At 33.6% G+C, this 25641-nt stretch overlaps 1 protein-coding gene across 1 annotated transcript in view; it reads left to right on the forward strand.

Annotated features, from left to right (window-relative positions):
- The window catches only part of LOC127722407 (uncharacterized), a 44402-nt gene extending 18761 nt beyond the window's left edge, over nucleotides 1-25641 (forward strand). Inside the window, exons 16-33 of the mRNA XM_052229281.1 lie at nucleotides 155-309; nucleotides 1494-1634; nucleotides 2457-2579; nucleotides 3469-3655; nucleotides 6324-6536; nucleotides 7402-8026; nucleotides 8417-8557; nucleotides 10122-10230; nucleotides 12934-13062; nucleotides 14547-14670; nucleotides 15379-15538; nucleotides 16527-16606; nucleotides 17438-17541; nucleotides 18492-18638; nucleotides 19080-19158; nucleotides 19563-19682; nucleotides 21933-22037; nucleotides 22655-25641. Coding sequence (XP_052085241.1) covers nucleotides 155-309; nucleotides 1494-1634; nucleotides 2457-2579; nucleotides 3469-3655; nucleotides 6324-6536; nucleotides 7402-8026; nucleotides 8417-8557; nucleotides 10122-10230; nucleotides 12934-13062; nucleotides 14547-14670; nucleotides 15379-15538; nucleotides 16527-16606; nucleotides 17438-17541; nucleotides 18492-18638; nucleotides 19080-19158; nucleotides 19563-19682; nucleotides 21933-22037; nucleotides 22655-22717 — 2805 coding nt within the window. The 3' untranslated portion in view covers nucleotides 22718-25641. The remainder of the gene's footprint in view (nucleotides 1-154; nucleotides 310-1493; nucleotides 1635-2456; nucleotides 2580-3468; nucleotides 3656-6323; nucleotides 6537-7401; nucleotides 8027-8416; nucleotides 8558-10121; nucleotides 10231-12933; nucleotides 13063-14546; nucleotides 14671-15378; nucleotides 15539-16526; nucleotides 16607-17437; nucleotides 17542-18491; nucleotides 18639-19079; nucleotides 19159-19562; nucleotides 19683-21932; nucleotides 22038-22654) is intronic.

Raw genomic sequence — 25641 nt, forward strand, 5'->3', positions numbered from 1 at the left:
AGAAAACTACAAAGACTGAGCATCACAAACTCCTCTAAACACTAGGGGTGATCCCAGATGCTCCAGAAAGGTAAGCAGATTCTACTCCACATTTGCTCAGATGAATACATGCAAATAAAATTATGTTAAGGTAAAAATGAATTTTCTTTTTCAGGCAGCAACTGGAGAAGATCATGTAATTGTAATATCCACAGAAAAAAGAGTATTCTCATGGGGTAAAGGTCGTAGAGGTCAGCTAGGTCATGATGATACAGAAGATAGAGAGAAGCCTGCTCTAATTGAAGGTCTTACTGGGAAATCAATATCGAGGTAAAAATACCATTGATAGCTACTTTTAATTCTGGATGTGATATAAAAATAAGAAGATGTGGTAGGATTGCCAATGAGACAACTCTCCACCAGAGACCAAATGACATAGAAGTTAACAACTACAGGTCACTGTACCGTCTTCAACAATGAGCAAAACCCATGCCGCATAGAAAGCTTGTTAGTTAGGTATTAATAAACTAAAGTGGATTCATTTATATTCGTGGATTGAGTAAAACAGTATTATCGTGGATTTGCCAAAGTCAACTGTATACAAGCCTTTAGAAACTGTGTACTTCATTGAACATTTAAATTAGTGGTTTACACAGAAAATCCATGAACATTTGGTAACCAACAAATAATAATGAATCCACAGTGTGCTTTTTTATATACTATAACAACATCCTGATTTTTGTCTTGCCTAGATGAAATTGCCTAGGTAGGACTTCAGTGTGCTGTTTCAGAAGGTGGCATCAGTATTGTAATAGTTTGTGATTAGGTCAGTTTAAGGCCTATAGGGAACCAATACTGGTAGATATTCGACATGCAGATATATTAGCATTGGTACCTCTCATTTCAATGGAGTTTATTTATTTCCGCCCCCTCAGTTAAGGTCTATTACTCTGAAACTTTTGTTTACTGTACATGCTAGTTTGTGCTTAGGTCAGTTTATGGCGATCCACTTATGATAAGTCAGTGGTAATTATTATGCAGTTGTATTAGCATTTGCAGATCTCATTGCCGCAGAAAATATTTGGCCCTGCACCTTCAGTCATGGTTTCATGACTGTGAATGTTTTGAATAGTTTACATAATTAGTTTCAGCATTTGCATTTTACTATCAGAAAAGTAAAATTACAAAAATACTCTAAGGAAAATTCAAAACCGAAAGTCCCTTATTAAATGGCAAAATCAAAAGCTCAAACACATCAAATGAATGGAAGACAACTGTCATATTCCTGACTTGGTACATGCATTTCCTTATGTAGAAAATGGTTGATTAAACCTGGTTGCATAACTAGCTAAACCTTTCACTTGTATGACAGTCGCATATAATGCCATTATATAGAAAACAATGTGTGAGCAAAACAAACAGACACAATAGGTAAAATTGTCAAAAATTGGGGGACAAAATTGCATACAGTGGAGACAACTCTCTGTTACAACATAATTATTATTATTTAACAGAGCTTACTGTGGAGATGGGTTCAGTGTATTTGCCAGTGACAATGGTATAGTGCTGACTTGTGGTGATGGTAGCTCTGGATGTCTAGGACACGGGGACTGGAAAAATACAAACAGACCGAGACTTATAGAGACATTGCTTAGGTAATTGTGTGTTATTGAAATCTTTTGACAGTTGGTGTTTCAGAGCAGGTAGGATTTATATGTATTATGAAGAGTTATTCAAGGATTTGCTGCACTGAAGATATAACAGTTTTGATTTCAACATTTACTTCTCTTTAGAAATCTCTGTTGATTTCATGTGAGTAGATGAATTTCAACTTAAATAATGTGTACAATAAAATACAACTGTCCAGTAGACACAAAATCAAGCATTCATGAGAGCACAATATTTTCTCAATCCATGATTAGTTAATACCATGCATGGAAAATTAAATAAACCAATATAACATAGTTCACCTAAACACTCTGATTAGAACAAAACATGGATAGCATTAGTATGTCGTTTTTACCATTTTACAGTATGATACTGACAAGTAAAAAAAGAAAGAACTTAGGGATTAGGGATAATAATGTTTTTGGCCTCATTGATTGATTGATTGATTGGTGTTTAGTTCCACTTTCAGTTCTATTGTGCTATTTCGTGGTGGTCAGTTTTTATTGGTGGAGGAAGCCAGAGGTAACCACCCACCTTCGGTAGGAGAACTGACAATCATAGTCAATTAAGATTTGAGTCATGCGCACCTACCACGTGCGGGATTCAAACTCACAACCTCAGTGTTGACAGGCTAGTGATGCAGGAATTCAACTACTTAGACCATTTGGCCAACACTGCGGCCACCTCATTCTTTAAAGTTCTTAAACAACATTTTTTGTTTTATTTTATTTTATTTTATAATATTTATCTGTATAAAATCACTTATATATAATTTATAAAAATATAAAACTTTTTTTCATACATTATAGTATTGATGTAATTGCTGTAGCCTGTGGGAAAAAGCATGTTGTGGTAGTTGGCAGTGAGGGAGAAGTTTTCTCCTGGGGCTGTGGTGCTGATGGACGTCTGGGGCTAGGAAATGATGATGATCAGTAAGTTTAAAAGGTGGCAGAGATGATTTTAGTCCGCTCTTTCAGCAGATTTACCTTTATTGTTAATTTAATTATGATTCCTTCATTATACATAGGAATGGGCTTCTGGTACATTAATTCACCCTTTTATTTTCCATGATAAAATCATTTCTGAAAGGGAGCCAGGTTGGTATATAGGGCTTAACGGAAAGGTCTTCTCGTTGGCCTGTGGTGCCGATTGACACTATAGTGTTTGGGAAAAATAAAGCAGCAGGAGACATCAAAGGGACAATCAAAATCATATGTTGAAGAAAAACCAACAATAGCATGTCAAAACATAATAAAAATGACAAAAGAAGAAAAGGGTGGTAAAGGGTTATTTTTTCGTGCAACTTGTTTTGCCATTTTTATTTCACTTGCAGTCATGAAAAAGGTTTGTTATTCACCGTGTTTCGTGAAATCGGTAAAAAGATCAATGTGCAAGAAATGTTTAATTGTTTGTTCATCGTGAAATGGCAATTTTATTTCTCGTTCTCCCTTTACGCCCCTCAAAGAACAACAGGCCACATACCAATGCATAGAAAATTAAATTTAGCAGTGGTATTGTATTATGGGAACTCACTGTTTTAGATGTCCTGATTAGCCTTCATGCCATCAGACACTAAGACTTGGAAAATTATTTTACAAGGACAAAATTTTAGTTTATGTAATGGTTCATTGTTTTTGCCTTGATTTTCAAGCCTTGACTAATAATAATTTGGCAAGTCAATAAAGTTTGAAACATGTGTAGTGTTTTTTTTTTCAGTCAACACATAGAAAAAACTGTTGTATTTTCTTGAAAATCATGTGTGCCAAACTAGTTCTCATTGCATATGATTTTTTTCTAATTAGTTGTACTTTTAATTACAAGGTGTATACCCACACAGATCCTGGTAGATGATAAGGTTTTGATACGAGATGTACGATGTGGTGTGGATGGGACCATGTTTATCACTGATGTAGGCAGTGTCTTTGCTTGTGGTAACAACTTAGACAACAAACTGGGGCTTAACAACAGATTTGGTTTCATCATGGCCATGAAAAATATCTTCACTAAGGTATGTGTGTATGCTCTGTATCTTCCTCCTTTAATAGGAGCACCACCATGGTAATTTTATGTCATATACCATGTTTGTTTATTTCTCAAGAAAAAGGTTGCAATTTTGATAGATTACATAAACAAGTAATTTCTTAAACCTAGTCTTTGAATCAATTTAAGAAAATCTTTTAAGTAAAGTATTTCTTGCAAATTAACATATATTACTTTGATTATTTGATAATATCTTGAAAATGCCTCCTGGTAATTTCTGTTTTCTTAATATTGAATATTACAGTATGCAAATACAAATTATGTAGCCATATCTGGCAATTATCATAGTATAGATATGAACTATAAGTACTTAATTTTTTTTCACTTCATTTAAATTGGGATTAATTTTGAAATGTAAATGATTTTTATACGACCGCAAAAAAATTTTTGTGGTCGTATATTGGTATGACGTTGGCATCGTCGTCGTCGTCGTCCGAAGACACATTAGTTTTCGCACTCTAACTTTAGTTTAAGTGAATGGATCTCTATGAAATTTTACCATAAGGTTCAATATCACAAAAGAAAGGTGGGGATTGATTTTGGGGGTTATGGTTCCAACAGTTAAGGAATTAGGGGCCAAAAAGGGGCCAAAAATAAGCATTTTTATAACTTCCAGACATAACTTGTGTGTAAGTGTATGGATCTCTCTGACATTGTACCACAAGGTTCCATATCACAAAGGGAATGCTGGGATTGATTTTGGGGGTAATTCCCTCAAAATTTTAGGAATTAGGGGCAAAAAAGGGGCAAAAAACAAGCATTTTTCTAGTTTCATGACAATAACTTGTGTGTAAGTGTATGGATCTCTCTGACATTGTATCACAAGGTTCCATATCACAAAGGGAATGCTGGGATTGATTTTGGGGGTAATTGCCTCCAAATTTTAGGAATTAGGGGGCAAAAAACAAGCATTTTTATAGCTTCCAGACATAACTTGTGTGTAAGTGTATGGATCTCTCTGACATTGTACCACAAGGTTCCATATCACAAAGGGAATGCTGGGATTGATTTTTGGGGTAATTCCCTCAAAATTTTAGGAATTAGGGGCAAAAAAGGGGCAAAAAACAAGCATTTTTCTAGTTTCCTGACAATAACTTGTGTGTAAGTGTATGGATCTCTCTGACATTGTATCACAAGGTTCCATATCACAAAGGGAATGCTGGGATTGATTTTGGGGGTAATTCCCTCAAAATTTTAGGAATTAGGGGCAAAAAAGGGGCAAAAAACAAGCATTTTCTAGTTTCATGACAATAACTTGTGTGTAAGTGTATGGATCTCTCTGACATTGTATCACAAGGTTCCATATCACAAAGGGAATGCTGGGATTGATTTTGGGGGTAATTGCCTCCAAATTTTAGGAATTAGGGGGCAAAAAACAAGCATTTTTATAACTTCCAGACATAACTTGTGTGTAAGTGTATGGATCTCTCTGACATTGTACCACAAGGTTCCATATCACAAAGGGAATGCTGGGATTGATTTTGGGGGTAATTCCCTCAAAATTTTAGGAATTAGGGGCAAAAAAGGGGCAAAAAACAAGCATTTTTCTAGTTTCATGACAATAACTTATGTGTAAGTGTATGGATCTCTCTGACATTGTATCACAAGGTTCCATATCACAAAGGGAATGCTGGGATTGATTTTGGGGGTAATTGCCTTCAAATTTTAGGAATTAGGGGCCAAAAGGGGGCAAAAAACAAGCATTTTTCTAGTTTCATGACAATAACTTGTGTGTAAGTGTATGGATCTTTATGAAATTGTACTACAAGGTTCTATATCACAAAGGAAAAGCTGGAATTGAGTTTGGGGGTAATTGCCCAAAAAGATTAGGAATAAGGGGCCAAAAAGGGGCCAAAAATAAGCATTTTTCTAGTTTCCAGACAATAACTTGTGTTCAGGTGTATGGATCTCTCTGAAATTGTACTGCAAGGTACCATATCACAAAGGGAAGGCTGGGATTGATTTTGGGGGTAATTCCCTCCAAATTTTAGGAATAAGGGGCCATAAAAGGGCAAAAAAACAAGCATTTTTCTAGTTTCAGGACAATAACTTGTGTGTAAGTGTATGGATCTTTATGAAATTGTACTACAAGGTTCCATATCACAAAGGGAAAGCTGGGTTTGAGTTTGGGGGTAATTGCCCCAAACGTTTAGGATAAAGGGGCCAAAAAACAAGCATTTTTCTAGTTTCCAGACAATAACTTGTGTTCAAGTGTATAGATCTCTCTGAAATTGTACTGCAAGGTACCATACCACAAAGGGAAGGCTGGGATTGAGTTTGGGGGTGATGAATCATAAGGGGGTTCAAAAAATTTGGGGGGGGGATTTTTTTTTCCTTTTTTTTCTTTCAAATTTTCCATTTTAAATTGGTTATTTCTGATTTATATATAAAAGCAAATAATAATGATATGGTTTGAATAGGTAAATTAAAAATTTTTAAGTTCTAAGACCACTTTCATTCTGTGTCAGAAACCTATGCTGTGTCAAATATTTAATTACAATCCAAATTCAGTGCTGTATCAAGCTTGAATGTTGTGTCCATACTTGCCCCAACTGTTCAGGGTTCGACCTCTGTGGTCGTATTAAGCTGCGCCCCAGCGGAGCATTTTATTTTACATATAATACAAACTTTTACAGACAGAAGTAGAAGGCCAGAAGGTCCCCACACCAGTCAAGGCCATCAAAGGTGTACTGGATATCTCCATGGGACCAACACATACAGCTGTAATGGTGAAGCCAGGTCAGATATATACCTTTGGTAGGAACACAGAAGGTCAGCTTGGAGCTAGTAACGTCAAACAAATTGGTGGTTATGTAGAGGTCAAGGCCATGAAGGATAAAACTGTTAATGTAAGTTTGTATAGGACAAGCACAGATCCAGGATTTGATGTTAGGGGTGCATTCCTAAGAATAAGAATTAGAAGACCTTATTTTGACACAAAATCGGTAGTAATTTAACCTTTAAAACATTTTTTACTTTATTTTATGGTGGTGCCCCTGTCTGAATTTGAGCCTACATGTAGGAAAGGGTTAATTGATACTAAAAGTAACTGCTATGTTATGTAAAACAATTGATTTTCTTTTAGCATTTTATTGAAGTAAATATGGCATTATCTTAGTAGGTCCCATATCTCGCTAGTATTTAAATTTCTCATCCAAAATGTGAACAGATATTGATTTCATACTCGACATAATTGGGACTAATATCAATTCAAGCCCAGCTGTTGATGTCATATTTTGTTATTGACCAAACATGATAACATGATTTAGTACATGTACTGTAAATTCAGAAACTATTGCGATGTTTTGATTATTGCGAAAATTTAAACTCGCATTTTGAATTTTTTATATGAATTAAACAGGATTTTTCTCAATATCGCAAAAATTAAAATCACATTTTAGACTAAAATGACAAAATCGCAATAATAAATGCAAGCATTAATTTATGAATTTACAGTATATGATTTGGAACTTACAGATGTTAAATGAAGGTACAATGATGAAGTCAATCTGATATAAACACTTAAAGACTTAATGAGTATTATGTAGATACTATGTCATAACAGCTCATATCAGAAAAGGGTAGTTTCAAATCAATCCTTAATTCAATGCATTTGTAATAATGATTATAAATTTATAAGATATTTCATGAATGCGATGTTCATCAATAATTTCAATTAAAAAAAACATGAGTGCACACAATTTCTTTTTTCAGAGAGTGCAGTGTGGACATCATTATACAGTTGCCAGTACAGAAGATAATGAACTTTATTACTGGGGACTAAGATTTAAAAATCCTACATCATTTTATTTAGAGGATAATGACAGCCATTCAAGTACAAATGGCAGTGTAATAAATACCGGGGATTGTAGACTAGAGAGTATTACTCCCCGTAAGGCTGCCGGAGGTCACTCCCGTCAAAATAGTTCATCGAGTGTTAATGAATTAATAACTAGTGACAAGGGAGGTAAATCTTTACACACTCGTCAACTTAGCCACGGAAGTGGTATGGATAGTTTCCTTCAAAAGGACAAAGAAACCATGTTGAGGCGTGATTCTGGTAATCATTCTCGGCATGCCAGTTCTACCGATTTACGGAGAGAGTCTGGTTCACTGACTAAATTACAATCTAGTCATAATGTAGGTGAAAACAGTGCAACAAAAAGAGATTCAGGAAATAGTTCTCGTCATGCTAGCTCTGTGGACTTAAGAAAGGACTATGGTTCTCAGTCTAAACTGGCAACCAGTAATAACAAGACACATTCCAGACAAACAAGTTTAACAAGTGTTTCTAGTATAGTTAGTAACAAAGATCCACTCAGTAGCAGTAAAGATGAAGGTAAGTCTACCATATATCACATTAACTTGAAGCGTAGTGCACATGTTCATATGATGTGAACTATTTAAATTGTATGCAAAAGTAGGGTATTGACCTCAGTTAATGGTTCACTCGACATAGAAATATAGTGCCAGCAGGGCATTGTAACCTATAATGGACACAATTGCTTGTTTAAATATTCCATTCATTGAATTTAGATTACATCTTACCAGTTGCAAAAATGCATAAAGCTGGAATATTTCCACTCATACAATATAAAATATGATATTAAATCTTTACAAATTCCTACTATTTTCAGGCGTAGAAAGTGCGGGAGGAGCCAAACAAAGCCCCTTCCATCAAAGACAGACAAGTGTAGATGTAATCTGAATCAATTTATTCCTATTGCAGGTGTTGAAAGTGGGGGAGGAGTCAAACAAAGCCCCTCCCATCAGAGACAGACAAGTGTAGATAGTGCATTATCAGCCAGTCTGACAGACAGTGGATTTCCTTCTCATAGCAATGACACCAAACCTGGATTCAGACCTTTAAGTTAGTATTTATGTATTTTTTAAAACAAGGTAAGCCATGGAAAACAGTTAATGATGTACCCCGCAGAAATTCAAAACAAGAAACATTTGACTTATGACATATCATTGATGTTGTTTCAATTGATAATGTATAAAACATTAAAAATCTTGAACTAACACTTGGAATGACAAGAATGGCCCTGCTCACTAAAAATCTTGAAGCCATTTTTAGGAGTGGAAATTTTCAAAGTCCAAAGCCTGTAATTTCGGCAAATATCAGCGGCCAGAACCAAACATAAAGTTGATCTGTAACTCATCAGAGTTGACTCACATACTAAAAATCAGCTGAATATATGAAGGCATTTAGAAAAAAGTCTGTATAACTGTTCGTTGCAGAATAATGGAATGAAAGATAAGGGTAAAACTATATTGCCCCAATCTAAGACGGCCAGGCCATGAAAATTAAAAATTAGAAGATGGATTCATCTTTTTGTTTTTGAAGTACAAAGTTCTGAAAATCTAATTCATTTTACCTAGAGTATTTTAATTTCTAAGAATTCTAAAAAGATTATATACAGTCGAACCTTGTTGTGTCAAAGTCAAAGGGACCGGACCAAAGTATTCGACTTATCCGAGGTTCAACTCATCCGAGGTCAAGTGTGTCGTCATAAATTTGGAATGCATGACATACGATATAAGATTTGTGTAAACTAGATACTTGGAACAGTGTGCCTTTTTTCGATATGACATTTTATGATTGTGTATTCTATCTCCATATTTTTTGGTCCTTCATAATAATTAAACACACAACATCACAAGTACAGATACAAATCATGCACAAATGAAATCAATGGTATACACAAATATTTACAAAGGTCAGTCACTTTAAATTATGAAATCACTCACGGAACGAAAAAAGTTCTGAATGGTCTCTGGTGAGATCATCTGCTTTACATTAAATTATTATGAATTTATCATAATTGTCTAAATCCTTTTATTTATTGTAATTAATGAATTTTAATTCTAACAATTCATTTAATCTCGGCTTGGGTCATTTAAATTCGTTTCGTTTTTATGTCAGGTGAAATATGTTCCACACACTAACGTTCCGCTTGAACGATCAATTAAGGTGTTAATTACTGGTCACCATAAACATGACATTTTAACTGTTATACAAACAAGTATGTTTACTCAGCTTTAATCTCTTTTGAAATGATTAGGTTACATAAGAAATACATCCGATTTGAATTTTCATCATTAGGTCTGCATCATTCGAAAATTCTTACTTTCAAACTTCGAGACATCGAGGTCAATTTACATTAATTTTACATCGACAGGACTATGAAATTTACTTGACTTAACCGAGTATTCGAAGCAACCGAGTTCGACTCATCAGAGGTAATTATGCATTGATCAAACGGGAATTTTACTGGGACCAAGAAATTACTTCGTCTCATCAGAGTTTTCAACGCAACCCAGTTCGACACAACGAGGTTTGACTGTATGCTAAATGTTTAAATGATTATTTACATTTATAGGTAGTTCTAGAAGTTACTAAATGTTTAATTGATTATTTACCTTTATAGGTAGTTCTAGGAGAAGAACAGCAAGTGCCAGTAGTAAAGATAATAAAGACAAGGAAGAGACACTGACAGATGATGCTGAAATTATCTACCCGCCAAAACATTTGCTCAAGTAAACTGTTTTTTATGTCTTATACATTTTTTATGATTAAAAGGAATTGTTGGGTAAATGTCAATGGAAAAGCAATCCAATGATGATATTATAACCCATTCCTGATATTTCTTCCTGAAAGCAGGAATTTGGCTCTAAAAATTGGAATAGAGTTATTCCCCCTTTTCTTGAAGTAATACTGCTGTGATGCATTTTTCTTTCCTTTTTTGTCTGTTTAATTTCAAGTAGTCTAAGGTCTTTGAAAAAAACCCTTGTATTCGTTTAATTTCATTTTTCATTTTTTACAATGAAAGATAATTTCACTTCAGTTTGGTATGAAAGATATAAAATACACTGATATATTTGCAAATGCAACCCTCAAAACCTGGTAGAAAAAAAAGAAGATCATAGAATTTATTTCCATGTCAAAAGGATTTTAATGATGAAAATTGCTTTTTGTGAACTGTAATTAATATATACTGCAATACAAAAAAAGAGATTTCTGTTTTTCTATTAAAACATGTTTGTTTCATTTAAGAATAATCACATAAATGAGGATCAACTACAGTTAACTTTCATTGTCTCAAACTTAGTTGTCTCTAAATTTTGGATAAGTAAAAATGTTCATGTTGTCCTGAACTTTGCTCCATATAAAACTATGTGTATATACACCTGATGAATCTAAATTGGATTAGTTGAAATTTCGGTTGTCTCAAATCTCAAAAGTAATTTCACATATTATTAGCAAGCTTGAGTAGGGGCATTCGTGTCCTCAGACATATTCTTCTTTTATTAAGTCTCTCAAACGAAGTTTGGGAAGACTTATTGTTTTTGCTCAGTTATTATTATTCTTCTTCTTCTTCTTCTTCTTCTTCTTTCTTCTTCTTCTTCCGCCGCTTTTAAATTTGAACTTGTCCGCACCCGTTCTCCAAAACCACTTGTCACATTAACTTAGGGTTTCACAATATGTTAGACTAACATGTCTAGTGGTGCAATCAGGGTTTTGTTTGTGCAATGGGGTTAATAAGGGGTACTTTGAGGGGCAAAAAGAAAAGAGGGTTTTACTATAGAACCCTATGGGATTTTATATTTTAAAATTTTCAAATGATTAGAAATTCAAAACCGTTTGTGATAGACACAATCTTTTTAATTGAAAATGTTCTAAATGATAAAGCCCATTAAATGAAATACAGGGTTAGTCCCCAGGGGTCACCCCCACCCCCTGCCATTTAAGAAAGTTCTAATACCTTGTAAGTGGGACAAGATCCCCACCCCTAAACCATATATATTTTGGTTTGTCATGCTAAGATGGTTTGAATGATATACAGGGTTTGTCCCCAGGGGTCATCCCAACCCCCTGCTATTTGAGAAAGTTCTAATATCTTGTAAATGGTCGAGATCCCCACCCCTAAACCATATATATTCTGGTTTGTCATGATAAAGCACATCAATTGTAATACAGGGTTAGTCCCCAGGGGTCACCCCCACCCCATGCCATTTAAGAAAGTTCTAATATCTTGTAAGTGGTCAAGATCCCCACCCCTAAACCATATATATTCTGGTTTGTCATGCTAAGATGGTTTGAATGATATACAGGGTTAGTCCCCAGGGGTCATCCCTACCCCCTGCTATTTGAGAAAGTTCTAATATCTTGTAAATGGTCGAGATCCCCACCCCTAAACCATATATATTCTGGTTTGTCATGATAAAGCACATCAATTGTAATACAGGGTTAGTCCCCAGGGGTCACCCCCACCCCATGACATTTAAGAAAATTCTAATATCTTGTAAGTGGTCAAGAACCCCACCCCTAAACCATATATATTCTGGTTTGTCATGCTAAGATGGTTTGAATGATATACAGGGTTAGTCCCCAGGGGTCATCCTGACCCCCTGCCATTTGAGAAAGTTCTAATATCTTGTAAATGGTCGAGATCCCCACCCCTAAACCATATATATTCCTATTCATTATGTCTCGAACATTTGAATGACATATACGGTCTGTCCCCAGGGGTCCCCCCCCCCCCCCCCCCCACCCCCAATGTTCTAACATCTTGTAAATGGTCGAGATCCCCACCCCTAAACCATATATATTCCTGTTCTTCATGTCTCGAACATTTGAATGACGTATAGGGTCAGTCCCCAGGGGTTCCCCCCACCCCAATGTTCTAGTATCTTGTAAATGGTCGAGATCCCCACCCCTAAACCATATATATTCTGGTTTGTCATGCCAAGATGATTTGAATGATATACAGGGTTAGTCCCCAGGCATCACTAATGCCTATAACTTTACTGGACCAAACCAATTTTCACTGGACTTTGCCCAATGTCAGGCGACCCTGGGAATTACGAATTATGGGAGCTTCGTTTGGGAGACTTCGTAACAGCATCCTGTTACAATCATTTCTTGTTTTCTATGAAACAATGTCAAAAAAATATTCTCTTGGCTGGAAACCACAAAAAAAAGTGTTTCTGTTAATAGAAATAACAGACAAAACACAATTGTATTATAATCATAGAAGACAATTACATACAGATACATCGATCTAGGACCAGAATACCAATCCCCTACCCTTATTTACCAAGCTAAGCAAGAGTTGTGTCCCTTGGTCTCAAACTTCTGGTTTTCATATGAGTCAAACTACAAGTATCATGAAATATTTCTCTGATCTGACTTACTTCGAGACGAGAGTTGAATTTATATATATTTATGTTTCTTTTCAGAATTATGAAGAATAGTGCTGAACAGCTGACAATCAGTAGTTTTTACTGTCATGGGGAGAATCTGTTTATACAGATGGAGACAACAGCGCCACCTCCAAAACGTAAAAGTAGAAAGAAAAGGGGAATAAGGTATTATTAAGTGCTAGGGAAAACAGGGATATGGTTTTATTAATGCATGAAACACTTGACAAAACACTCTAAATGTTCCACAGGAAGCTAAGGCCCTGTACTCTGTATACTAGTGATAGACTTGGAGTGAACAAGTACAATACACGTTACAGTGGATACTACTCTAAATGTCCCATAGGACACTAAGGCTCTGTACTAAAGCTCTGTACTATGTAATTTTCATCTGAAGGTCACATTTAGTGTTTCAACATCAAGAGAAAAAAGCTTACGACTTGTTGCAAACTGAAGATGGTCTCCAGTACCAGCTTAAACGAAATTCATTTTTTGGATGTAAAAATACTTCATTTGTGATTGGAAATTCCGTCAGATCTACCTTTCTACAAGATCAAACTAGTATGCTTAGTTCCACAAGCCTTTTTTTCCCAGTCCACAAATATATTGCAGACTTGGAGTGAACGAGTACAATGGATATAGAAATAAGGCCATGTAATCTGTATATTAATGATAATCTGCCTTAATCTGTTGTACAAAATGTAACAGTGGAAACACATTAAATGTGCAGCAGGAAACTAAGGCCCTGTACTCTGTATACTAATGGTAATCTGTCTTTATCTTTTACATATTAATTTTGTAGAAGACATTACAGAGGAAAACACTCTAAATGAGCCACAGGAAACAGGCCCTGTACTCTGTATACTAATGGTAATCTGTCTTTATCTTTTACATATTAATTTTGTAGAAGACATTACAGAGGAAAACACTCTAAATGAGCCACAGGAAACAGGCCCTGTACTCTGTATACTAATGGTAATCTGTCTTTATCTTTTACATATTAATTTTGTAGAAGACATTACAGAGGAAAACACTCTAAATGAGCCACAGTACTGTACTCTGTATACTAATGATAATTTTCGTTTATCTATTGTAGAAAGCGTTACAGTGGAAACACTGTAAACGTGCCACAGGAAACTAAGGCCCTGTACTCTGTATACTTATGATAATTTTTGTTTATCTATTGTAGAAAGCGTTACAGTGGAAACACTCTAAATGAGCCACAGGAAACAGGCCCTGTACTCTGTATACTAATGATAATTTTCGTTTATCTATTGTAGAAAGCGCTACAGTGGAAACACTCTAAACGTGACGCAGGAAACTAAGGCCCTGTACTCTGTATACTAATGATAATTTTCGTTTATCTATTGTAGAAAGCGCTACAGTGGAAACACTCTAAACGTGCCGCAGGAAACTAAGGCCCTGTACTCTGTATACTAATGATAATTTTCGTTTATCTATTGTAGAAAGCGCTACAGTGGAAACACTCTAAACGTGCCGCAGGAAACTAAGGCCCTGTACTCTGTATACTAATGATAATTTTCGTTTATCTATTGTAGAAAGCGCTACAGTGGAAACACTCTAAACGTGCCGCAGGAAACTAAGGCCCTGTACTCTGTATACTAATGATAATTTTCGTTTATCTATTGTAGAAAACGTTACAGTGGAAACACTCTAAATGTGCCACAGGAAACTAAGGCCCTGTACTCTTTATCTAGTCATGAAGGTGGTGATGAATATTCATCAGAAGCATCAGAAATGGATACCCATGGACCTGTTAGTATTTTAGTCCATTTAAATACCATATATTCCGCACTATAAGTTGGTCTAGGGGATAGGTCAAAAGGCTGATTTTTGGACAAAATCATGAAAAAATCTCAAGAAAGTTTACCGAAAAAAAAGCACATTATTATTCTTTATCATAAAATTTCACAATTTATAAAAGTCTTACAATGAAAAATACTTTATAGTCAAAAACAATTTCAATCACTAAAAAAACAATGAATTAGTTCCATTTTTTATTATTTCCTTTTAATTAAAAATTTATGTGTGGGTGAAAATAGCCACTAAACTTGATTATATATATATTTGTAACCAGCTGATGGACTATTTTATTCATCATATACTGTAAATTCAGAAATTATTGCGTTCATTTATTATTTCGATTTTGTCATTTTAGACTAAAATGCGATTTTAATTTTTGTGATATTGAGAAAAATCCTGTTTAATTCATATAAAAAATTTCGAAATGCGAGTTTAAATTATTGTGATTATAACCCTGTCGCATTTTTCGCAATTATAAAAACATCACAATAATTTCTGAATTTACAGTAATTGAAAACATGAAATTAAATTGCTAGGAAAATACTAATACTTTTGAGAATTTAATATAGTTATATTTTTTGTTGCTATTACCATAAAAGGTTCCAGATTGGATCAAGCAGGAGTTAGCTTTGACTATTTGTTCACCATTTTATGTTTAAGGTACCAAATTGGATCAAGCAGGAGTTAGCTCTGTCTGAAGATGAATTAAATGATGGTAATGAACCAGATGATACCAGTGACCACTCTGATGATGAAAGAAGAAGTGGACTTGTGGATGCCTCTATGTCAAGTATACAGATAAATAAAGAATTAACAAACAGTAGGTATTATCTCTAATTTGGTGAGAGGAAAATTATAGGAGTTATCTCGCTTACTGATGACACACATGATATGAGTTATCTACCTTACTAATGGTACAAATGTGAAATATCTCTCCCATCAATGAAACAAGTAATAGGAGTTATCTATTTACAATTAAGAAATATCTCTCCTATCTTTCTGATTAAACAAATGAGACAATTGATAGGAGTTATCTGCTCATTGATGACACAAATGATTTTATTTATCTCCTTTATTGATGGTACAATAGCCTAGAATCTTGAAAAAACCTCCTCTTTGGGCCAGTAAGGTCAGGAAAAATAGAATCCATGTCAAAATAGAACTTTTTAGCAGTGAACGGGACTGAATAAGATTGCATATTTGTGTTATATATAAATAATAAATATATCAGCCTGAATGCAAATAAACTTGATTCACAATGTAATTTAGTAAGGTTTGATTTTATTGCTATATTTTTACTCAAAATTTCATTTTGCTGGAATATTGAAACAATTTCATGTGGCAACAAAAAATTTTCTCCCATATATCAAGAAATGATGCTTTCCCATACTTCATCTTTCTAACATCCAATACACAAATACATTTTGTTGTATTCAGCCTGGCTCATTTATCAGTCAGTGAGCCAGCATCCTAGGCTAATGACACTATTGAGAGAAGTTACTTCTCTACTGATAATACAACTTATTAGGAATTATTTCCCATACTAATGATACGAATGTTAGTATTAATAGTCACAAACCTGAGGGCTTATCAAACCGATGATAATATCACTGGAATATATTATCTCCCTTGCTTATCCATGCACTTTTTCTCAATGACATATTCACTGTTATATTTTTTTATCATCCAATAGATACACAGCTTTTAAGATGCAGATGTTAAATAAGGAGATTCAGTATGATTATGATATAGTTTTACTCTTTGACACATTCCCCTTTTCCATTCTCAATTTTATTAATATTTTATAGGAAAGAATTGTGATGATTCGTCTAATCCGGAAGGGAAACTGTCCAAAGATTTCAGCAACTCAGCAAAGTTTACAGTTCAGGTATGACAATGGTACAAATATCTAATTTATTCGTCTTAAATGATTGGAAAACTGTAGAAACATTAACTTTAATGGCCTCTTGATTTTCTATCATTATTGTATAAATGAAAAACAAATACAGTAGACAGCAACTAACACAAAATACTGAACTACAGGCCCCTAGCTTTGGACAGGCACATAAAGTATGTGGCAGGGTTAAACATGTTTATAAGCTATGAAACCCCTGACTAACATGGGACAATAGTATAACAGTGCAACTGAAGAACAAACTGTAAAAATCAGAAGAAAATGGATTGCCATATTACGTCTGTATTAAGTGCTAGTCTTTGTAAGAATCAGGCAAATTAGAAAAATTTCAAAACATGGCCGAAAAAAACCCACCAACCTTACCACTCTATTTTGAAGGTACCCTCATCCTGAGTTAGAAATGGTAGGTCTTTTGTTTCTTCGTGTCTGGTAATTCAAGAAATATCTAGATAAATTTTGGTTAGAATGATAGCAAATTATGGAGTTATCTCCCCTTAATTGTTAATTTCTTGTGCATTTCAACCATTATATATTTTGAACATACATTAATGTCAACTTGAGTGGGTTTTTGTTTGTCATGTTTTCCCCACTGCCTGATTCTTAGGCAGATTGGTACTTAGGTACCAAAACACAATACAAATGTAATTAACAAAAGACATCCCATTTGGTCTAAGATAAATCTCACTTACAAAAAGTTTGAAAATGAAAAAAAAAATCCAATTTGTTTAGATATTTATTTTTTGTTTGAGTAAATATGGTATTATAATATCAATGTTAGATTCTTTGATTATCTCTTTATTCTAGGCCTTTGGAAAGGTTGAAGTTCACCAGGTTAAAAGTCTGTCTTACAACAGTACAGAGAGTGAGTTAGATCTTCAATCTGATGGAAGTTCTAAGGATAATAACGAGTAAGTTTGGCCCATTTTAAATACAATATCCCAGACCATATAGAATCAGTGTTTCTTGACCCCTATCTCTACATAAATCCCATTATCTATCAGTGTAACCTTAGACTAACTCTTTAGTTTAAAATCAAGCCTAAACCTGAACAAACCAAATTATAGTCCCATACTGTAAATTCAAAAATTATTGCGTGCATTTATTATTGCGATTTTGAAAGAATGGACAAAAATGCGAGTTTAATTATAGCAATTTTGAAAAAATCTGCATAAAGGTCCATGTTTCAGTTATCAGAATGTGAGTTCTTATTATTGCAATACTCACACAGTCACATTATTCGCATTAATAAAAACCTCGCAATAATTTCTGAATTTACAGTACGTCTTACAGAATTAGAAGATCACAAGTTCTCTTTAATTAAGTTGGTTACTGTTTCATCATATAACTGTGTAAAGCAATAATCTTTTTCTGTACTTCCTTTAAAAATGCACATAAATTCAAAAGTCATATCCTGACATTTCTGGCTTAGCCGTTTTATTTGAATAACAAAATTTAAAATAATTGAAATTTTCTTTTAATGTGCAATATGTGATACAAAAAACCTTGATATGAAAAAAATCATTTTAATATCATTTTATTACATCAAGAGTACCGGTATGAATAGCATTGACTATCGTAACCTTACTGTTAATGTTGAAGGTTCGAATTAGGAGATAACTGTATTGTTATCTCCATTCAAAAGAAACTGACAGAAAACAAGGTCAAATCATACATTTAATATCTGGCATACGTCTTCTGCACTTGCACATACCTTTTCATAGCATCAATTGTGGATTGATGCCATGAAAATGGTGACGTTATCCAATCAAAATGAACCTTACATACGAGATTTCATTAGAAAAATGAATGTTTGCTTTCATTAAAATTGTATAGTATTAAATTTTCATTTGTAAAACAGATCTAAACAAACTAAAGACAACAACAGACTGAAGATTGATGTGGCTAGGGTAAGGAAGGTATCCCCACAGTCCATCAGGAACAGACTACCTCCTGGACCATCAGGGGCCAACAGAAATAAGGCCCAATCCAGAGATAGAGGCCAAGGGTAAGTTTTTTTTACTGGGACTTTATTAATTTTTATTTATGAATTAATGAAGGAATAGTCTACTCATAGAACAAGGGCACTTATTTTAAGACAAGACTTGTATCAGCTTTAATCTGGCAGCTTCACATTCATCTTCATGTGAAAACAATTACTGAAAGTTTTGAATGAATTGTATACATGGTTTGATAAGTTTCAATTTCAGAAATAAAGACATAAAGTAAGCAGATATTTTGGGAGTAATTGAAGTAAAAAATGATAGAAAAATTACTATTGAACATGATTTGAAAACAGTTGCATTTCTCATCACCCACTTCTATAAAATTCTGATAGGAAATTAATGTGTTTTATTATATAGTGAGGAAAAAAACTGAACTCTTGTTTCTGTAATATAGAAAACTTACTATTGTACATCATTTGCAAACATTAGCAATTTTGTTATAGGCAAGATTGGAAGGAACAGTTAGCAGCGAGGGGCTTTGTATCTGATGTCACGGTGAAAAGGAAACAAGAGGCTCTTAAGGTAAAACATAAAAAAAGTACTGTAAACACAATGTTATTTTTATTAAAGAGACCTCTAGTTGTATTAAGGTTATTTGTGTTGTTTGGTTGCTGTCCTTTGGGCATACCTAGTATACCCCCACATCTCTTTTTATCAATATTTGCTTTAATTTTCGCAAGGATATTTTGATTTGAAATATTTGGACTTTTAGTGTCATTAGTTTCATACGAGATATCTTATAATTGTCAGTACCCGGTAGTTAGTACACATCTTTTTTTTTGACATTTTTATGAAGATAAAATAAAAAATTATACTTATAAAATGTAAATTTTGCATTTTTCTACCCAACTCCCAATGATGGGTGTCTGTCCGTTTTATTATTATTGCTATGTTTCTATTTTTAACCAACCTAAATGTCCTTTCAGAATGAATTAGAACTAACAAGAGGAGAAAAAAGAAGAGCTCAAGAAAAGATAAAGATTTTAGAGGAGGAACATAAGTTTCAGACAGAATTGTTGAAGAGAGAAGTGGAAAAGAAAGCAAAGGTCTGATTTTTTTTTTTTATTAAATAAAACGCCAAAATAAAATGTGTGTTAAACAATTGTTTGAATAAAATCCTGTAAGCAATCGTTTTTAGCTCACCTGGCCCAAAGGGCCAAGTGAGCTTATCTCGTCACTTGGTGTCCGTCGTCCGTCGTCCGTTAACTTTTACAAAAATCTTCTCCTCTGAAACTACTGGGCCAAAGTTAACCAAACTTGGCCACAATCATCATTGGGGTATCTAGTTTGAAAAAGATGGCTGCCATGGCTAAAAATAGAACATAGGGGTAAAATGTAGATTTTGGCTTATATCTCTGAAACTAAAGCATTTAGAGCAAATCTGACATTGGGTAAAATTGTTCATCAGGTCAAGATCTATCTGCCCTGAAATTTTCAGACAAATCAGACAACCAGTTGTTGGGTTGCTGCCCCTGAGTTGGTAATTTTAAGAAAATTTGCAGTTTTTGGTGATTATCTTCAATATTATAATAGATATAGATAAACTGTAAACAGCAATAATGTACAGTAAAGTAAGATCTACAAATAAGTCAACATGACCAAAATGGTCAATTGACTCCTTAAGGAGTAATTGCCCTTATAGTCAATTTTTAACAATTTTTCATAATTTTTGTAATCTTTTCGAAAATCTTCTCCTCTGAAACTACTGGGCCAAATAGAATCAAACTTGGCCACAATCATCATTAGGATATTTAGTTTAAAAAATGTGTCCGATGATCCAACCCGCCGTCCAAAATGGCCGACATGGCTAAAAGTAGAACATAGGGGTAAAATGCAGTTTATGGCTTATATCTCTGAAACTAAAGCATTTAGAGCAAATCTGACATTAAAATATGTGTCCGATGACCCTGGCTGCCAACAAAGATGGCCGACATGGCAAAAAATAGAACATATGGGGTAAAATGCAAGTTTTGTCTATTATTCTGATAACCGTTATAAAAAGAGGAAATCTGAAGAGGGTAAAATTGTTCAGAATGTTGAGCTCTACCAATTATCCATATACATCAAAACTGTAAGACAATTTCCTGTAGGAGTTATTGCCCTTAAATGACAAATTTTACCACTTTTTTTTCGATTTTTGCCTATTATCATATCTTGAAAACTATAAAAGATAGAGAGAAACTTTAAATTGCAAAAATGATCAGAAGGACAAGTTCTTCAAATAAGTCTTATGGTTGAAATCATCAGTTGACTCCTTATTAGAGTTATTTCCCTTTGATGCCGATTTGTACAATTTTTTTTGCATTTTTTGTCTTATATCTTAAAACTTATAATAGATAGAAAGAAACTTAAATATACAAAAATGTTCAGCAAGACAAAATCTACAATAAAGACAAATGGCAGAAATTGTCCAACGACCCCTTATTGGAGTTATTGCCCTTTAATTATGATTTTTACCATTTTTTTGGCGTTTTTCCTTGTATGATATTATTATAATAGATAGATAGAAACTTAAATAATCAAAAATGATAAGCAAGACGAGACCTACAAACAAGTCAAATTTTGCTGATATAATAAGTAGACTGTTACTCTTTGTAGGAGTTTTTTTACCCTCTTTTGTGTTTAGAGCAAAAGCTAAATAAAATCATGAAGATAGAGAGAAACTAAACAGACTTCAATAATCAGCAATATAAGATACAAAAAAAAACAGAGATTTTTGTCATTAATTCTATTCTCGTCTACAATGTTGGAGAGTGACCCCTGTTGAACATGCATATAGACCAAGGTGAGCGACACAGGCTCTTGAGAGCCTCTAGCTATAAATATTCATAGGATAGTTGCACAGAAAATGTTTTCAATTTTTAATTTTCTGTCATTTTTCTTGTATTAAACAAAAAGTGTCAGATTACATAAATTTGTGAATGTTCAAATATATTCTGTTGAAAGAAATTTAAACATATGATTGGAAAGGAAATAAAACCTTTCCCCATAATCAGTTGGTGTTTATCAGGGTATTTAATTTTTTGCAAGGTAAACTGTCCCATTTATTAAATACATGTACAATAACTATTGTTCACTGTGGGGTTCATTTACTGGGAACTTCAAATCTCTCCTATAAAAACCAATCCCTCATTGATTAATTTGGCTGTTTGAAAAATAAACTCATAGTTCTACCTATGATCCCTGAAATATATGACTTTTTTTTTTAATGTTATAGTTTGATTTTGAATTTAGGGTAAAGTTTTCATCTTATGTAGAAACTTAAACTTTAATTTATATGACATATATATTAATAGGAGAGAGAAGCAGCATTAGAGGGAGAAATATCTGACCTAAGAAAACAGATAACTGACCAGAAATCACAGATGTTAGATCATCAGAAAGCCGTCATGGCACTTCAGGTAATACAATGTAGTCAGACCTGGGGGGGGGGGGGGGGGGGGGGGGGGGGGGGGCTGGGGGGGGGAGGGTGGTGGAGTTGAAAATTCCTGATTTCTTATTATTGTACTCAGACTCAGAAATCAATCAATCAAAATACTGAATTAGGTATTTCAAGTACACATTTTATACTCGGAGTATTGTTTTATGTTTCATGACTGAACAGCTAAAGGCCTGTTCACCAGTTTTAACTTTCACATATATTTTGTTATCATCCCCATTTCTGATCTTACTTGAAGGGCTATCACCATTTTTTCTTCATCTAGAAATTATAGAAAAATAAACCCCTCACAAAAATTTCACACCTTAATGTAAGCAAAATAAACCTATTTGGTCAGCATTACCCTATAAAAGTAAAAAAAAAGAAAAATAATGAAAATTTTTATAGTGATATCAAAATTCATATGCCCAAATTGACGGGCAAGAACAATAATTGATTGGGGAAAAAACAAATGCCTATATTGAATGCACAATATAGCAAGCTCAATTGTTATTTTTATCCTAGCTAGTAATATATTTGCTTGTGTCTGTGTCCAAATAATTTTTCTTAATTAATTATTTTTCAAATTTTATTTTATAGAATGATTTGAAGAAAGTGAAAGAGAGGTCTGGAAGAGATAGTAAAGTCTGTAATCTGCAGTGAACCAAGTTCAATTCCTGGAGGCTATTATGATCGTGTTTTTAATTGGATCTTTAAAAAATACTGAACATTTCAGACACTTATGATGAAGTGAACAACCTTTTCATATACATTAATCAACATTTCTCAACTTTATCATATATAATGAAGCTTGAAATGGCTACCTATTCCAGTGTCTCCTCCTTACCATTCAGAACATAGAAAGAGGACCCAGAAAAACACCCTTAGACTGAAGGATAAAGTAAATCTGGTTACATTCATGATTGGTACCAGTTTTCTTGGATTCGGGAGTTTTATGTTTGTTGAAATATAATTTATTGGTTTAAAATATTAATTCTGCATTCAAATCTATATGAAATTGTTTTGTTTGCATTAAGATTTGTGGTCAAACATTACCCTAAAAAATCATGACAGTAAGTACCCTCACCATTAATAGTGAATCCACATTGGTTAATTTGAAGTTTTTACTCTTAAACTTATTCATACTTTGGCTCATGGAGATTGTTGTTCTGTTACATTTTGTGAGTTTGTACGCCTTCCAAATTTTGGCATTTCATTTGCGTACAATGAGAGGATCCTACTTTGAAGTTTTGCAGACATTGTAGTCAAAGATTTTGATAATTTATTCTAAGTATAAAGTTTATTGTTACAGTGTCAAAGAAGGCAAGGTGGGTTTTAACCATTTTAATAAGCCAATATCCTACAATATATCTTTTAAGTACTTGAGGTAGGCTTTTTTGTAATACTGTAAACTCTGATTTTTTGGCATGCATTTATCATTGCAATTGTTGAAAAATAACCCAAGATGCTAAATCAATTATCACAATTCCTTCAAATTCGGCATACAAATAATGCTACCAAAATTTAAAACAAAAGTTTTATTTTCGCGAAAACAAACCCTGTCGCAATTTTCTCATGATAAAAATATTGCAAAAAATTCTGTCCTGATAGGATCCAATTACAACTATTTCTAATAAAATATCGAATGGGTGGCAATACATTCTTATTCTAGGTACCTCCTGTAAAAATTTATTTAATTTTCTGTATTCTGTCCTATCCAAGATATCCCTATATTCAAGTGGCAGTCCAAATTTCTCTCCCTTCATCCTAGTCCAGCTATCTTGTTGATCTTACCTATTGTATTAATTGTAAATTTGTTCATGTCCTTAATATACATAAAATAGTTGCCACTAAACTTAAAGCGAGCAACAATAAAATAAGTGAAACTGATGAAAAAACTCCCAACATAGTTTAAAAATAAAAAAAGTGGAGCTTGACCCTCCCAGGTATTTATTTATAAAAGCAAATAATATTGTCTGTGGTCAAATTAAAAAGAAAACACTTTATAATATCAATAGTGAAAAAGAACAATTGCCCCCTCCCCCCTCCACCAACTTTAGGGCAAAAAAAATTTATTAAAATAAAAAAATGACAACGGAATAACGCTAGACAATTTGACTATAGACGTGTGTGGAATTTTTATTTTCATTGTCATTTTAGAAGTTTACGACCATGTTTCAGTCTACTCCAATGCCACTGAATAAATTGTCTTATTGGCAATCATACCACATATCCTCATTTAAATAAAGAATATTAAGACAGTTTAGCATATGAGGGAAATTAGCATAATCTATTCAATTACACTATGTTTAAAAAAAAATATTCAAAAGGAGTAGGTCCGGTAAGGGCGGATTTTGGCCTCAAATTTCAGGTTCATCTGATGAAAGATTTTTTACACTTTTTAAACTCTTAAGTGTCTACTTCAGTCGATTCAATTATTTTATGTGAAAGATTTTAACTGAATAAGTCATTTCAGACTCTCTAATTCAAGCTTAAATATGAAAAATCTATCAAATATGCCATAATGTGTCACTTTTCAGATGTTTTTTGTCAAAAATGAAAGTGGCCGCATCCGTGTTCACTCTCAACCTTTATATATGTTATGTATTATCATCAAATACAACTTACATTTAAATATTAAGAATGAACACAAATGCGGCCACTTTCATTTAAGACGGAAACCATCTAAAGTTTAACTCAAATTCTAAAATTGTGAAGATTTCAGTAATTTAGCATGACTTAATGATGCTAGTACCCGATATATGTCCATTGTATTGTCAAAAACAGCCCATTTTTATGTAGCAGTAGTATTATACTTTCCAATTAATAGCTAAAAGTTTACATTGTAACAATTTTGTAAAACTGCTATATTTTGGGGCCAAAAAGGGGTCTTACTGGACCTACTCCTTTATCAAACCAGAAAAAAAATATATTCTTGTTTCCTGCCTGTAGTTAGGTATAATGATTTTATTTACCTCTATAGGTGGTTACAACATTTTGAAAGTGCCTTCCCTTGGTAGTATGTATTTTTAAATGGAACAGCCTATAGTTTGTAGACTTGATATTCACTGAATAAACACTGTAAACTTATGATTTTAATTGTGTATTTTAATGTTTAATTGCAATTTCTGTACATGTAGTAAATTATTTTTAGCAATTCTGAAATACAAGTTACAATTCTAGTGATGTACATCCAGTTGTATTTGTAACATAAGCAAAAACATAGTAGAGGGGGTGACAGGTCATTTTCCTTTTTTGTCCAAGATTCCACTTTTTTTACCCCTTCAAATTTTCATTGTCCACTTTTTTACCCCCTTTAACCCACTTCCCCACTTTTTTACTCCCTATATCCCACATCCCAAAAGGGTTTCATCCCCCTCATAGTAGTTACTTCACGATTGGTAGTTGTCAAACAATAGGTCTTAATTTACTTAGATAAGTTTTGCATTTCCAAAAAAGTCCCTAATTTTCATAAGTTGTCATAATTCATGAATGTACAAAATCTGTTGTTTTATACCTGGTATTTCTTATTCATGGAATTAAAATGTGTATTTTATTCTATTCATGGAATTACAATGTGTATTTTA

The sequence above is a fragment of the Mytilus californianus genome, unplaced genomic scaffold (assembly GCF_021869535.1).
Source record: "Mytilus californianus isolate M0D057914Y unplaced genomic scaffold, xbMytCali1.0.p SCAF_12, whole genome shotgun sequence".
In the NCBI taxonomy this organism is placed as follows: domain Eukaryota; kingdom Metazoa; phylum Mollusca; class Bivalvia; order Mytilida; family Mytilidae; genus Mytilus; species Mytilus californianus.